The 16,504-nt window shown below is 39.6% G+C and overlaps 1 protein-coding gene across 7 annotated transcripts in view; it reads right to left on the reverse strand.

Annotated features, from left to right (window-relative positions):
* Nucleotides 1-16,504, reverse strand: part of arhgef12a (Rho guanine nucleotide exchange factor (GEF) 12a) — a 63,459-nt gene that overhangs the window by 1,296 nt on the left and 45,659 nt on the right. For 4 of the 7 annotated variants that reach the window (XM_058413690.1, XM_058413687.1, XM_058413688.1 and 1 more), the window contains 19 exons: nt 11,140-11,275; nt 10,427-10,495; nt 10,287-10,322; nt 9,998-10,131; nt 9,716-9,862; nt 9,544-9,629; nt 9,330-9,455; nt 7,082-7,196; nt 5,864-5,964; nt 5,335-5,412; nt 4,863-4,938; nt 4,571-4,738; nt 3,891-3,978; nt 3,668-3,745; nt 3,455-3,534; nt 3,193-3,360; nt 2,040-2,201; nt 1,244-1,461; nt 1,076-1,142 (listed from right to left, as the gene is read on the reverse strand). In XM_058413690.1, the coding sequence (XP_058269673.1) occupies nt 1,076-1,142; nt 1,244-1,461; nt 2,040-2,201; nt 3,193-3,360; nt 3,455-3,534; nt 3,668-3,745; nt 3,891-3,978; nt 4,571-4,738; nt 4,863-4,938; nt 5,335-5,412; nt 5,864-5,964; nt 7,082-7,196; nt 9,330-9,455; nt 9,544-9,629; nt 9,716-9,862; nt 9,998-10,131; nt 10,287-10,322; nt 10,427-10,495; nt 11,140-11,275 (2,133 nt within the window). The remainder of the gene's footprint in view (nt 1-1,075; nt 1,143-1,243; nt 1,462-2,039; nt 2,202-3,192; nt 3,361-3,454; nt 3,535-3,667; nt 3,746-3,890; nt 3,979-4,570; nt 4,739-4,862; nt 4,939-5,334; nt 5,413-5,863; nt 5,965-7,081; nt 7,197-9,329; nt 9,456-9,543; nt 9,630-9,715; nt 9,863-9,997; nt 10,132-10,286; nt 10,323-10,426; nt 10,496-11,139; nt 11,276-16,504) is intronic. The other 3 variants (XM_058413692.1, XM_058413693.1, XM_058413689.1) reach the window with 2 other exon arrangements.

Below are 16,504 nucleotides of genomic sequence, written 5' to 3' on the forward strand. Positions count from 1 at the left end.
AGGATGAAACAGACAAAGCGGAAAAGGAAGGTATAGCTTGCAAATGGAATTCTCACCTCTGATTGGACGAGATATCTGTCACTCAGGAAATACAGGAAGTAGAACAATTGTGTATCTAAGTTTATTTCTTTGTACGTTTGTTTTACTTTAAACCATTTTTTTTTCCAATAGTGCAACTTTAAGTCTTTCAAAGAAAATAATTATATATTTATATTCATAAGAAAATGGAATTCTTTTAGCGCTACTGTGAGGAAGGACGTCCATATGGCGTGATGTTGGATATACTGATAGCGTATCATGGCGTAAAGATTAGTTTACGATCTCTAAAAACACACCAGGTATGTATGGAAGACCAAACTATTCCAGATTAAAGGATGTAAGGAGCGCTATAAGAGCAGAGCTGTGTTCATACACACACCAATCCACTTTCTACTGCTGCAGATACTGCTGGACTTCCACTATATCCTGAGTGACAGATGTCTCGTCCAATCAGAGGGAAGAATTCCGTTCACAAACTATACCTACCTTTTGCTGTTTGTCTGAATTGCCCTTGTGGTTACGGATATGTTAATTTGTTTTGCACTTAGCCACCGTAAGTGCAAGTACAACTACTAGCATGTTTTTAGGAGCCTGGAAGAAGCCGGACAACGGTCCTCCTCATGGTTCATACATCTCTCCAATTCTTCTGTTAAGATCCTCTGAAATTTTGTTTTGTACCAATTTTGAAAATGTTCATCCTGAACATTTTTAAACCTAGACTGTAAACTTTAACCACTTTTCAGTATTGACAGGAACATGATATCTAAATTTATTTCATTTGTCTAAAGTGAATCTAAAATATCCTACTTAAGAAATAGCTATAATTCTATTTACTATGTGCAACAAGTAGCAATTATACAAATGACAGTAATTTAAATATAATCCATTTAATCCTAGATTTTAATTAAACGATGTCAGTTTAATAAAGTCTTTTACAGCATTATGTTATAACTGGCGATTTAGATTAACTTAATCGTTTGGACAATTTGACAAAATTGATGAAATTTTTGCTATTATAATGATCATAATACTGTACCTTTGTTTCCCCCAGCGTCTGCTGATTCTTGTTTTTGCTTTAACAGATAATATCTGCTCTCTACCTCCTGAAAACACATGGATCATAGTGAACATCATCCATTATTGTTATTATTTTCATCTGCTGAGTCTTCAAGAGACAGAGCTACAGGTGTGTGTGTAGACAGACCTTGAGGTGATTGAGGTTGGTCTGCAGAGCGCGAAGGTATGTGAGAACCTGCCTGCTGATGCCACATAAGCTCTCTGCTGAGGACGATGAAAACCTGAGGCTGATACCCGAGTCAGCAGCGCAGCCACGGGAAAGACCCAACTCTTTCCTCCTGTACTGGACACCATCATCAGTGCTGCTCTCAGAGCCACCAGAGCCCTCCAGCACCAGGTAACCTGCTTCATTTACACACACACACACAAGCCCTATTAGTAAGTCAACGCAACCACAACTGGACATCCATTACATGATTCCAGTGTACATTTTATATGTTTGGAAAAACTAGAACCCTTCATAGACATGCACATACACTATGCTGCCAAATATTTTGGGACATCTGCCTTTACATGTACATGAACTTTAATGACATCCCATTCTTAATAAGTAGGGTTTAATATGGAGTTGTCCTGCCCTTTGCAGCTATAACAGCTTCAACTCTTTCTGGAAGGCTTTCTTTCTTTCTTTCTTTCACCAGTGTTTGTTGATGCAGTCTACAAAATGTCTAGTTGCTTCATTTTATACACCTTTTGCCAAGGAACACCTGAATTCAATGATTTGGAGAAGTGTCCCAAAACTTTTGGCAATATAGTGTGTTTCAGGCACACTCTAATAGACCTCAACTTAGATAATATAATTACATTTTTTAGTAACCATTTTATTAAATTATTCATAGTCTTTTTCAGCAACTAGTGCTCTAGGCTTAACCAGTCCTCGGACCTGTTTTCCCTCAACACCATTTCTAAGCTCAAACGCTCACCATAGTCCTCAGTGCCGTCATAAAAACCCGTGTCTCCTGAGGAAGCGTCCTGAGTCCTACACGATGTGCGCAAAGATGTTGTCCTGAGGAGACGCCGGCCCATTCGCTCGTCGTCGTTCTGGGCCATCAGCTGAGTTACCAGTACCTGCTTTAAAGCTGCCACTGAGACACACACACACACACACACAGCTTATTTATTCAGGCTTAGTTGCTGAAAATCACTAGTCCACTGAGTCTGGTGCTTTGACCTGAGGTCCTAGATCAAAATTTTAACACCATTTTGTTGTGGCTAGTTTAACCAACATGATAAGTTAAATGACAATATACGTACAAAATGTAAGCTGCTTGCAAGAAAAAAAAAAGGCCAAGTTCATGTAAGTGCTTGGTCAATAATGATGTGGTTTAAATTACTATTAGTTTTGTTCTTGAGAGAAATAAAAGCAACTAAGTTTATGAGAAAGCATGTGCAATCAAAAACAATAACCCAGAGCTGGATTAATCCAACTTTCTCCAGAGCAGGCAGGACTGGTCAAACTTTCTAGGCATGGGGTGGGACTGGTCAAAAATTCTTTGGGAGTTAGTGGGACTGGTCAAAAATTCAGCAAGAGTCAGAGGACCTGGTCAAAACGTCTGGGGGAGGTATGTTGGGTTGGCCAAACCGTCTTTGTAAGTGGATGGGACTTTCTCTAGGAGTGGGGAGACTGGTCAAACATTCTCTAGGAGTGGGGAGACTGCTGATACATTCTCTAGGAGTGGGGAGACTGGTCAAACATTCTGTAAGAATGGGTTAAATTGGTCAAACCTTCTGACGAAGCATAGAGAAATAGCCAAACTTTCTATAAGAGAAATTTATAAATAAGAGGGATTGAAACTTTTTGCATGAAAGGGAGGGATTAGTCAAAATTTCTGTGGAAGTAAGTGAGATTTTCTACAGGAGTTGGTAAGATTGGTCATACTTTCTATAAGAGGGGATTGGGTTAGTCAAACTTTGCAGGAGTGGATAGATTAGTCAAAATTTCTGAAAGTGTAGGTGGAAAAGGCCAAACCTTTGAAGGAGCAGACGGGGCTGGTCAAACTTCCTGAATGATTTCTACATAAGCATTTGGGATTGGCCAAAAGTGTCTGTAAAAACTAGGAGTGCAATGTTACTCACAGGTTTTCAGAGCTTCATCGGCTCTGGAGGAAGAGGATGGAGCATCTGTGTCACAGCCATCCAGCAGCTCTGCTTCGGGATAACAGCTTTCATCTTGGCCATGTGCTTGTGTTTGCTCCTGTTCCTCATTCCTGGAGGTATGATCAGATACTGCATCGCAGGCTTTACCTGAAAACATAATGTCCAGACACACACGGTGACCGCAGATAACAGAAGCTGAGATCATTGACATCAACACCAAGACACAAGAAGGTGTAGCTACCTGAGGCCTGAGCATTGCTTACACACTCACGTTCTGGAGCTTTGGCAAGTTTACCAACTCCAACTCCATTTCTCTCCACTCTAAGAAAAGTTAAAATACAGGTTAAATATGACTTTTCACTTGGAGTGAAGAGTGAAACGTCTGACTCGCTGTGTACATGGGCTTTGAAGCTTGCAGTGAATGGAGTGGAGAGGAGAAAGGAAGTGCACTTACGAAGACTGAGGCAGAGGAATGACGCCGTGTGGCCTGGACTTCATTGCCTCTGCTCGCTGAATGATATGCCTCTGCCATCTAAGGGAGAAAGAATAAATGAGAGAATGAAAGTTGGTGGTACTGCTGGGGAAAGTGAAATGGAGACAAAATGAGGCAGAAAATGAAAAGTGGAGAAATAGGGAGAAGAAATCTGAAGTGAACAAATGGCAGTCGCAGCACTTACATTCTCTGTTCAGACACTGTCTGGGCCATCAGTTCATAGATCTGAGCTCCGTTATCCGACATGGAGAGCACAAAGAAGGACCTGTTGTCTTTTTAGAGATAGTAAGGACAGTGTTAACTGGCAACATTCCACACTTTGTGTGTCTGTATATACACCGATCGGGCATAACATTTTGAGTGTTGAGAGGTGAAGTGAATAAGGCTGATGATCTCCTCATCATGCCACCTGTTAGTGGGTGGGATATATTAGGCAGCAAGTGAACATTCTGTCCTCAAAGTTGATGTGTTAGAAGCAGGAAAAATGGACAAGTGTAAGGATTTTAAGCGTGTTTGACAAGGGCCAAATTGTGATGGCTAGACCATCAGATCATCTTAAAAACTGCAGCTCTTGTGGGGTGTTCCCAGTCTGCAGTGGTCAGTATCCAAGGAAGGAACAGTGGTGAACCAGACAGGGTCATGGGCGGCCAAGGCTCACGTGGGGAGTGAAGGCTGGCCCGTCTGATTCGATCCAACAGACAAGCTACTGTTGCTCAAATTGCTAAAGTATTTAATGCTGGTTCTGACAGAAAGGTGTCAGAATACACAGTGCATGTTTTGTGCCAAGAGTGGGACCATAACAATATTAGGCAGGTGGTCATAATGTTATGCCTGATCGATGTATGTTTGTTTAAAACAGTTTACCTGTGGCCACTGAGCGCACCAGTACAGTGTTGAGCATGATGACAGGGCTGAAGATGTGCTGCGTGTCGGCTGAGCCTGCTCGGTTCTTACTGTGGCATTTCAGAACGAGTCTCTCGTCTTGTTTCTGCAACAGCACCAGGATGTCCTCAAGGAGCAGTGTGTATAACTCTGTGTACAAAACACATACCCATGCCATTAAATTAAAAAGTCATTAAATTGCACATATGGCTTAATTCATCTATACATCTAAAGAATCAAACATCATTAGAAATACACTGTAATTGTGCCTTACCAACAGTTTTGTCTTTATTTAGTTTCCAGGTCAGGGGACCTTCGTGGATTAACTTCCTCTTGGTAAGATCTAGATTCTGAAAAGATAAGATTTAGTTATGCGTAATATAAATGAATATATTAGCAAGCCTTCATTTCAACGTGTGCATTTTTCATATGATTAACAGATTTGCCAACCCAGACGAGGAATAATGAGTAGTTTCAGATGATTTTTGCTGTTTAAAAGTTTGAATACGTTTGTGCCAATCTGTGGCCGACAGCACAAGCAAACAAACATCAGGTTGTCTAATTAACTTCATCATTAAAAACGGTTCATAAATTTTGTATTTGCACTTAATAATTTCTTCTGATTTTGTTCCAAATCTGAAATTTTCATTTTTTTTTTTCATTTTTTTTTAATTTTTTTTTATCATTTTCAGCTGAAACTTTTCAATAGCAAAGATTTTCAGTGGTAGTTTAATAACATGGCTGACCTTAAAGTCTGAAACGAGCGGATTCTCACTCTGCTTCAGAGACGACAGGTCCAGCCGTCTCTGGTAGTCCTCCAGATGCTGAATAATTTATAGCACCACAAAAACATTTCACCAGTGAGACATCATAAATCCAACCAGCTTAAATACAAAACCTTTGATAGCATGGTTAAACATGGAATTGGGGGATTAAAGACAAGGCCAACAAGAAATTATACAGTAAATACTGTAGTAGGATTTATGTGCAAGAAGTGTAGTGTAATATAGAAAGGACTGAAATGCCTCAGTTATTTTTCTTCCTCTAACTTTGAGTAGCTCTGTCTCATAAAGATGTGATTGATAGAAGAATTTGATAGGTTTGTGTATTGGGAACAGTCAGAAAATTCTAAAAGTGAGTATTGAAGTAAGGGCAGAATCCCAGATGGAGAGATGTTGTCTATTATCTGAGCAACACTTTTGTTCATAGTGATGTATTTGCAGAGGCTTGGTGAAGAAAGTTAGAGTGGCAGCTCAATCAGATCAAAGTGATTACCTGTTTATTTTCTGACTCCTTCACTGCTTGGTTAACGTGGTTCAGGATCTTTCGGCAACAATCAGCTGCTTTCCTCACCTTGTCTTTCTCCTCTGGATCACCTGGAGACAGACGGATAGATGGACACATAGGAGAAATTTGTTTTTTAAGAAGGACCAGGCTTGCCAGGTGGCTCATTTTTCCCTAGCGCATGAACAGATTGCCTGAACAGAGCTCACTTCCAGGCTTAGACAAATGAGGCAGAATTAGTATCTCTTATTTGCACATTTTACATTAAGTTCATTGTGGCATTTTCCGGAAAAATGATTGAGCCAATTTAAATGCTCCAAAATGGGCGCTTTAGGTAAATTCTGAACTAATAATCAAAAAACAGCCCATTTGTAATTCGGAATTGCCTGGATAACAGCCAGCGCCCGCTCTGAATAAGCCTCATTACTGAGAGCTAGGCTGGTTGAGTGTGTCTGGGGTGGGCGAGTCCTCTGGCAGCCCTTCCCAATGCTGGCGGTCAGAACAGAGGAGGAGGCCAGAAGAAGGACAGAGCCATCGCTCACACTGCTCTAAATGCATCACACCAAACGCAGAGAGATAGCACTATACAGAGGGGCATGAAGCTGCATTAGTTTGGATTCATGTGTGTGTGTTTGTGTAAACTGCATACGTGCACAAATGAAAAGGATATATAGGAAAGAGAATAATGCTATGTTCACGCATACAACATCTCACAGCTACTAAGCAATAGGAGCTCATTTATTTTCAACAAGAGCAGACGGCTTCCTGCGACATGAGCGACAGAGACCAATGGTGACTAGATGTGGGTGTGTCCAGTGATGCAACTGAAAAATTTAACTTTATACAAATATGAAGCGCATGTGATCCGTACACACCGCTTCTCCTTCATCTTATATGATATGATGCAGATAAACACTGCTGAATTTAAATAAAACACTGATTCGGAAATCAGTTGCATCACCGACTGACAAAACATTGTTACTATGGCAACCAGTATTAGGAACGGCTACCAATGACTTTATAATACAGCGACTGGAGATTTGCAGCGATAAAATCACTTTGTGTGTGTGAACATAGGTTTACAGTTGTGTATGGAGATTTTAAATAGGTGTGTATTAAGTAAGAATGAGTGTTTGTGTTTGTGTGTGTTTGTGTGTGTGTGTGTGTGTGTGTGTGTGTATGAACAATATACGTTTAAAGCTGTAGTACCTGTGTACTTGGCAATGTTCTCCAGCAGCAGTGGGTATTTGGTGAGTCTTTGCATCTCGGCCGGAATGATATCCTTCAGCTGTAGCCTCCGGCACATCCGATTACTCTCTGCCTCCTGCACACAGTGAAAACAGCAGCTCTAACCCCTAGGTCAGGAAAACAAGGCTAGTAGATGACAAAATCCGTATCAGACCATGCCACAAAAACAAACACACATCTTGTCTTGCTGTCAGGACTCATTTGAAAGCACCTCTTGCACTGACCGATGGCTAGAACACTGCTCTCTGCATGAAAAATGAATGTATAAACTGAATAACAAATGCAGACAAACACTCACTGGCCACTTTAATAGGAACAACTGTACACCTGCTCATTCACGTAATTATCTGATCACAATGCATAAAGCTTAATTAAAATGAATGTGAAACTCCATTCTCACATCGTATATCAGAATGGAGAAAATATTTGATATCAGTGACTTTGTCCACTTCTTGGTTTTTTTCCCAAACACAGCAGTCTCTAGAGTTTATACACAATGGTGAGGGAAAAACAACAACAACAAACATCCAGTGAGCAAAACAGGAGACATCTTGTTGAAAGAAAACTGAGGCCAGTCTGGTTTGAGGTGCTAGAAAGGCTACAGAAACTCAATCACTCTTTGTCAGGAGAGGGTGCCTCTATAGGGAGAATCCAAACCCGAATGCAGGGGTAGCACAACAGACTGGGGATTTAATAATATAACAGGACTACAAACACATCAAAAGTCTGGGGAAAAGCTAGCTAAGTAAAATACAGAATAACGAATAAAAAAACAGGAGACAAAAACCAGGAGGCAAAGACGAAGACTTGGAAAACAAAACACCAACGCAGCAGGTATATATAGGGCAGGTACTTAGCGTGACATAAGGAATTAAGGGTAGGAATTAAACACACGTGAGCACAGAACGTAAACAAAACACATGGAACAAGTGGCACAATGGCATAAAATTCACACAAACACACTGCCAGGACACCCCCTAATGTTCCAGCAGGGAATTGTCCAAGCATAACCTTGACACTCTTTTCAGTACTAATAAGCAGAAAAGCATCCTATGGTGAATAATATGTCAAATCTTGAAGTGAATAGGTTACAACAGCAGAAGAGTTTATTTCTGTCAGCTAAAAACAAGAACCTGAAGCTACAGTGAGTATAGACTCACCTAAACTGGAAATAAAAATCTTAAATCTTACATCAACAAACATTGCCTGGTAAAAGTCACTGAAATCAAATATTTTCTTCCATTATGACATTTGATAAACATTAACATTAACCTTAATGTGAGCCATTAATCTTGACCTGTATCTGGATGATTTTATGCATTATGATCAGATAAGAATTGCAGGAATAAACAGGATGTACAGATGTTCCTATTAATATGACCAGTGAGTGTATATCAAACATAAACCTATCACTCACTGCGTCTGTAATTCAGTTTATATACTCATTTTTTCATGCAGAGAGCAGTCTGAGGCATCGGTCAGTGCAAGAGATGCTTGACAAAACAATTTTACATTTGTATTTTTTACAACAAGGACACGAAATGGTCAAAATAAATAAATAAAGGTAATAGAGTTTAATAGAAAAACATTTGTGTTCACTGTAAAGTTGGAAAAGGAGAGCAGTGAATGTTCTCGCATTTAGTCGGGTTGACAAATGATCAAACGGGCTTGGGAAAAAGAGGATAAAACACCACGCATAAAACTGTCCAGAATATGTGGCTGAATCTCCCACGTGAGCTCTTCAACTAGCCAAAGTGTTTAAATTACACAATTCAATTCCAATTAAACTTCCAAATGTTTAGTCCTGTGATGTACATTTATATTTTTTTTCCACTGGAGCAATTCATTCTTCTGGATGCCAGAAAAATTAGAATGAACAGTCAGTCAGCGAGCTTGAACTAGGTTCAGATTCAAAACAAATAAGAAAAACAGGGTTTTTTAAAAAGCCATATTTAACCATATTCTTGCTTTTACATTTCCATCACAAACAGCCCAAGAACAAGAACAAAAAACGGTGCTCTTGGTTCTCAAAGCAAAGCAATGTGACCCAGCAAGGCTTCCTGCTGCTCTTCCATGCTGCCTCTAGGGTAAACATCCTGGCTCATTTACAACCCACCATGCCACTGAGAGTGTGTGTGTGTGTGTGTGTGTCTGTGTAAAACCAAAACCTATGGTAACCAGGAATTGAACCATGAACTGCTGCCCTTACATGCATGAAGTTCTGGAAGCGCTGGTCCTTCTTTTGTCGGCTTTTGATGAGCTCCAGAGCGAAGGGCTGGTTGCTGCAGAAGGTGCCGACTGCATTCTTCATCCTTTCCTCCTCTTCTCTGCTGAACTGGATACAAAATTGAAGCAGGGTTTAACAGGAAAGATTTCTGTCAAAGTTCTTTCTACTCCTTGTTAAAACGGAATATAGCACTTACCCAAGACAGCAAATCATCTCCGATTTGGTCGACCACTGATGTTTCGTTCCTCTTGCGTATGGCTGCCATCTGCTCCGAAATCATCACTGGAGTGAAGTGTAGAAGAAAAGTCAGAAGAGGTATGGTGCACAATATGTATGAAAGTCCTCATATAAGCAGGTGTGTCTGGTACCATGGAGCTGGATGATCTCCTCCAGGTTGCTGAAGATGTTCTTGATGTCAGCGGGTGGTAGTATGTTGTCACGGGTCAACTTCTGGTAGAAGACATTGTCCAGGACTTTCAGCATGCGCACATGGGCACGCTCTGTGTAGAACAGCTCTGAGACAACGGAACATCATACACATTATTATTTCTCATTCTAAAGGCCACTTTCGTGATTTTCCAGAAAGTTCCTATTAAATGTAATATAAATTCAGTGCGTCCTCAGTGTTCAAATAACGTTACCCGCCCTACCATTAATAACTTCCTGTCTCTTGATCTCCTGGGGTGTTAGTTCAGCTAGAACCTCCATCTTCACAAGCTGCTGCCAGTTTGGAAGATCCATGTCGGAGTAAACACCGTCGTCCTCGCTCAGAGTCTCCTCTAGCCTGACAGAGTAAACACAGAATGAAAGTGATGAAATGATGAGAATGAAAGAAAGGTATCTGACAACAGAAGTGCTCATAAAAACACCAAATTGAACTGTCTGAAAGTGAAAGAAAGATTAAATGTTGACATAGAAAAGGGCAAGCAGCAGAAATACCTTCTGCTCAACTTCGGCGTGCCCACATCCACAAATCTGAAAGAAGGAGAAAAAATAAATAAATAAACACCTACTTATTCCTCTTAGTTACATCCAGCAGACTTAGAACTAATTCTATTGTAATCTGCATAGTACCTTACCCTGTATGATTTTCATCCTGACTTGCTGACCAAAATCGCACATCATAACAGAATCCTTTGATCATGAGTCTTGGAAAGAATAATGAGATGTGCTTAATGCGAATAACGTTCTGAGTCAGAACTATTTTAATGGATATCTCGCTCCCTTTACTTGACTAAAATCCACTGACAGGAAGACGGCATGAGATGACACGAAACTCATGAGACGGCTACAAATACGTTAGCGACAACGGTGAAGCATAACGGCAATGCGAGGTTTAAAACAATAACGCTACGGTTCTATCACGACGGAAAAAAGAGATGTGGAAAGAAATAGAGAATAAAAGTACAGCTTCCAGGAATGGCTCCAGAATCCTTTTAATGATTTTTTTTTTAAAATTTGTTTTTTCTACTCTAAGCATCATGTTGCTAGTATAATAGAATTTCTGTGTACACAAGCACATTTCCTGCAACACATGACTGATGACTTAAGCAGAATGCAGTCATTTTCTTTAGTGGCAGATCTATGGTTAGAGGATCGTCCACACGGTCTGACATGTTATCACACTGTCCGTTTATAGAATCTGGCTGAGATTTATTATGGGATGATCAAATACATTGTGACAAGCAATAGTCATATAAAACCACTAAAATGTGAGTAAAATGGGCCGTAACGCTTTCCATAGTATAGTGGAGGGAAATGTATTTAAATACAGAGATTCCTGACTGTGTACCTGTCTCCTTCTCTGTCCTCATCAAGATGCTCCACATTGTAGGGACTGTAATCGCATGGTGGGTATGTCATATCCGGCCCTTCTCCAACCTGCATACCGTCACTCAGCCGCTGGAGCGTGGAAGATGGGTTCATGCCTTTGGATTAAAAAAAAAAAAAGGGTTCTTAAGCCTTGCTAACATACACTGATCAGGCATAACATTATGACCACCTGCCTAATATTGAGTTGGTTCCCGTTTTCCTGCTAAAACAGCCCTGACTTGTCATGCACTGTGTATTCTGACACCTTTCTATCAGAACCAGCATTAACTTCTTCAGCAACTTGAGCATCTATTGGATCGGATCACACGGTCCAGCCTTCGCTCCCCACGTGCATCAATGAGCCTTGGCTGCCCATGACCCTGTTGCCGATTCACCACTGTTCCTTCCTTAGACCACTTTTGATAGATACTGACCACTGCAGACCGGGAACACTCCACAAGAGCTGCAGTTTTGGAGATGCTCTGATCCAGTGGTCTAGCCATCACAATTTGGCCCTTCGTCAAACTCGTTCAAATCCTTACACATTTTTCCTGCTTCTAACACATCAACTTTGAGGACAAAATGTTCACTTGCTGCCTAATATATCCCACCCACTAACAGGTGCCGTGATGAGGAGATAAGTCATCTCACACTGCTCAGAATGTTATGGCTGATCAGTGTATGTGTACGCAAGGTGGCTGCATTGGTTGCCCCTAAATTAACTCACATGTCACTCTCATGTTAGTGTACATTAGAAATAATTATCATGGGACAATACCAACATAATGTGGATATATATCTTGGCTTTCTGTTTGACAGCAGTCTGAAGTTTGATAAACAAACTGAATAAAATTTTTTCCATCAATGATGCTTTGAGAAAATTTCCTCACTTCTGCAAAAGTAATTCATACCTTTATTTCCTCATTCCCAGTTTATAACAATTCCTTTTGTGAAGTAAATCAGTCATCTATAACGTGCCTTGAAATGGTCCAGAATACCGCAGCCAGGTTTTTGATGGGAAGATGTAAAACGAGCAAATCACCCCATTCTGTTCTCACTGCACTGGCTGCGGGTTGGATTTAGAATCGATTTTAAAAGATTATTATTTGTTTTGAAATCAGTGAATAACCAAGCGTCTGTATATCTGACATGCTGAGCCAACACCAACCATCCAGATCGTTTACATCTGGGGATCTTGGATTGCTTTCTGTTCCCAGGTCCAGATTAAAGCATAGAAGAAAACGAGATTTTGTCATAGCCGACCCAAAGCTCTGGAATAACCTGCCAAACCTGCCAAATCCATGATCAAAACTCATTTATTCTCATTGGCTTTTTAACTTGTCGTGTGTGTGTTTCTCAGTCTTGTAAGATATTGTCTGGTATTTTGTGTGTTAGTTATTGTCTGGGATAGTATTACATCACCAAGGTTCTCTCGATAAAAAGCAATAAGATTGAAGAAGACACCAAAAATCTACGCCACATAATGTATTTTATGCCACAGAATAAAACCCATGCTTATATCTACAGCATACTTTATAATTATTCACAATGATCCATATTACTGCTTAAATTTCAAAATCCTCTTTATCCAGCCTTCAAATCTACCTGCATCTTCATTGTCATTTTAAGCTCAAAACATACTTTTATTCCACTGTCTTTGGAAATGCTGGAATCCATATAGTAAGTATGTATATGTGTGTGTGTACACCGATCAGCCATAACATTCTGATCACTGACAGGTGACATGAATAAGTTAGTGAATGGGATATATTAGACAGCAAGTCTAAAGTTGATGTGTTAGAAGCAGGAAAAATGGGCAAGTGTAAGGATTTGAGTGAGTTTGACAAGGGGCCAAATTGTGATGGCTAGACGACTAAATCAGAGCATCTCCAAAACTGCAGCTCTTGTGGGGTGTTCCCGGTCTGCAGTGGTCAGTATCTATCAAAAGTATCCTTTAATCCTGTAAGTATCCTTTAAGTGGTGTAAGTTGCAAGGTGGGACCTTGCACTTAAGACAGGACTTAAAGGATCTGCTGCTAACACCTTGGTGCCTCAGCACACCTTTAGGGATCTAGTGGAGTCCATGCCTTGATGGGTCAGGGCCGTTTTTGCAGCAAAAGGGGGACCAACACAATATTAGGCAGGTGGTCATAATGTTATGCCTGATAAGTATCTACAGCCAGGTCCATAAATATACGTCGCAATTAAATACATATATAGGATACATATACATATACATATTTGAGGATATTTACATACAAACAGTGTGGGAATTATAGCACTTACTTTAAACCTGTACTGTACTGATCGGAAGAAAGGAATATAGATGATGTAAAGAGCTGCTCCTGATCTGAAGCGTACCACTTCATCTTATAGCACAGGCGTATATGGCTGCCAGTGGAACGTATTCTCTTGTATTTATTGATGATGTGACTGCTAACAGTATGAATTCTGAAATCTACAGAGTGAGAATATCTGCTGAAATTCAGCCAAATGTTTTAAAACCCACTGTATGGTGCTTAACATTGCAGATGGGCAAAGATATGGAATGTTCAAAAATGCCACCTGAACTGAATCTAACTGAAAATGTACTTTATTTGCTAGAGGCAAAACAAGCAGGAAGTGAAGACAGCTGAAGTAAAGTCCTGGTAAAGCATCAGCATCTCTAAAACCCAGCACATGGAAATGTCTGGACTTCTGGACTTCAGGCAGTAAGTGACTACAAAGGATTTGTAACCAGGTACTAAAAATGACCCTTTAATGACTTTGTTTGTCCATTACTTTTAGTCCCTTAAAATAAAGAGAGGGGATTGGACACATAAATTGCTGTAATTCTTACACTGTTCACTTGATTTGGTTATAAATTTTGTACATTTAAAGCTGGAAGTCTGCGCTTTAAACATTTATTGTTTAATTTCAGCTGCAGTATGCTGTGGTAGATATCTACAATATCAATAACTTGTCAATGTTTAAATAATTATTTAGACTATATATGCATATGTTATTATCTAAAACCAAGGAAAACAGAAAATGGTTTTAATATAAACACTTCATACTATAGTAAATAGAGTAAATTATATAAATATAGTACTTTGTTATAAATGTGTTTTTATGAATAAAATTTACTTACTGACTTTCTAACTACTAAAAATTCTGGTCTTCTAGATTAGTAAATACTCTTAAATCTGAGGTTTTCACAGCTTCTCAGAATCACAGACAGTGTTATAAAGAAACTGACAGCTCTTTTGTTATCTCTTAGTGTAACTTCTTAGTGTACTTGCCCCAGTATAGTTTTACATCCTTTTCATGTACAAAAGGTATGCAGCAGAGTACGTGAATAAAAGCAGTGGTGTTACGGATCAAATAAAATCCTGAACCTAAAGCAACATCTCAGCAAGATCACAATGTTTCCATAAAAGCTGGAAAGTTTATTATACACAGGGTTTGTATGTATCATCTAACACAAGCCCAGTGATTTGTCAAGTCAAACACAATACACAGTGCTTATTATAGCCTAGAGCTAGTATCAGTGTTCTCACTAGAATCAATCACCATGTACACAAAGCTATCTGAGCTCTGTTCTGTTTTGCTTTTCATGCAAGGCTTAAAAAGATAAGCTCACACAGGTGGGTGTGGGGAAAAAAGGAGCCGAGATTACATAAATCTGACAGAGCTGAACACTGGGAACAGTCGGGCAAAAACCACCGGAGGGAACACCTTTGAATTTCATTAGATTATTGAATTTGAGTTGGTGATTGCTGAGAAAAAATAGACGCAAAACCATTAGGCAGTCTACAGAAAAAAAATTATTGGTACAGCACCATCAATTAGTTTTTAACGAAAAATGTTTTTGCTATACAGTAACCCCGTTTATCGCGGGGGTTACGGTCCAAAACCACCCACGATAAACATAAATCCGCGATACATGGACGCCACCCACAAGTGCTAAGCCATAAATGACCCTCCCACACTCTTTAAACACACACAGAAAACATTTGCAAGCATAGAGCGAGATGCAATTTTGGGTAAATTCACAGAAATATCACATTTATAGTGAGTACTATATGTACAGCAATGCACTGTATATTACTGTATAGTAGCGTAGCCTATCCATATTTTTTCAGTACAGTAATTAAAGTATTTACGAAACCTATAAGAATACGCAATATTTTACTGTTCTGAAGTACGTACAGTACAGGTATTAATTTTGATGAGCCCTTCAACACCATACATACAGTATGAGAGAGAGAGAGAGAGAGAGAGAGAGAGAGAGTGAGTACTACCTAACACCCCCTACCTGAACCACCTGGTAACTCGTTAGTCAATTTCAACCGGCCCGAGCCGCTATACAAAGTATGCTTCCGATTCCGATTGGCCAGACTCCCTCCTCCAGCCGTACTGTATTTACATTTTCAGCATCCCCACACCACGCTTTCCTAAACAATGCTAGGTGTTCTTTGTCTCGAGTACATACGCTGTACAGTATTTTATATAGTAACATTTTACTTCATTTTAATTAATGTTTATATTTTGTAATTAATAATTATATTTTTATTAATAAATTACCTTATTTCAACATTAAAACAATTCACTATAAGGTCTGCGGACACTGTGATTTACCGGGAAAATCCGCCAAAAAAAAATTAGTTATGTTTCAAATAAAAATCAGCAATATACCAGGACCGCGATATATGAACTGCGATATAGAAGGGGGATTACTGTACACTGAAGATCATGATTCCCCTGAGGTATAAATGTCAAACAGAAGCAAAACCTTCATAAATAAGGCAACAACTATAAAGTAGAGGCTATTCAACTGAAACAACCCCCATCAACTACCATTACTTAGTTCATCTGAAACTGTAATGAAGTGTATTTAGCTCCATGTGAGTGATGAGGGTGGTCAGAGAGGCAAAAATTCATCCAAGTTTGGAGATTTGCAGTATTTGGGGGTTGTACAATCAGATGCCACCTTCATTTAAAGCTGTGTCAGAGGAAATCCTTTTCTTTGAGAAAACCACAAAGGTAAGCTCCGGGAGTTCAATAGACACTACTGGAGGCTAAAATGGATGATTTTTGGATAAAATGATTATACAAAAACAATCCTAATCTCCATTTTAAGATTTTAAAGATTTTATACAAACGTCTGACTACAATTGCCAAGAAGCTACAACTTGGTCATGGTTGGATCTTCCAGAAGGACAATGATCCATCACATACACCTAAATCCAGACAAAAATAATTCCACGCCCACAGAATCAAGCTTTTTACATGGTTAGTCCTATCCCCTGATCTAGTCTCCAATGAGCTGAAGAGTTACGTCCACAAGCGAGAACTGAGAACCCT

Source organism: Hemibagrus wyckioides, linkage group LG17 (genome assembly GCF_019097595.1).
Source record: "Hemibagrus wyckioides isolate EC202008001 linkage group LG17, SWU_Hwy_1.0, whole genome shotgun sequence".
In the NCBI taxonomy this organism is placed as follows: Eukaryota; Metazoa; Chordata; class Actinopteri; order Siluriformes; family Bagridae; genus Hemibagrus; species Hemibagrus wyckioides.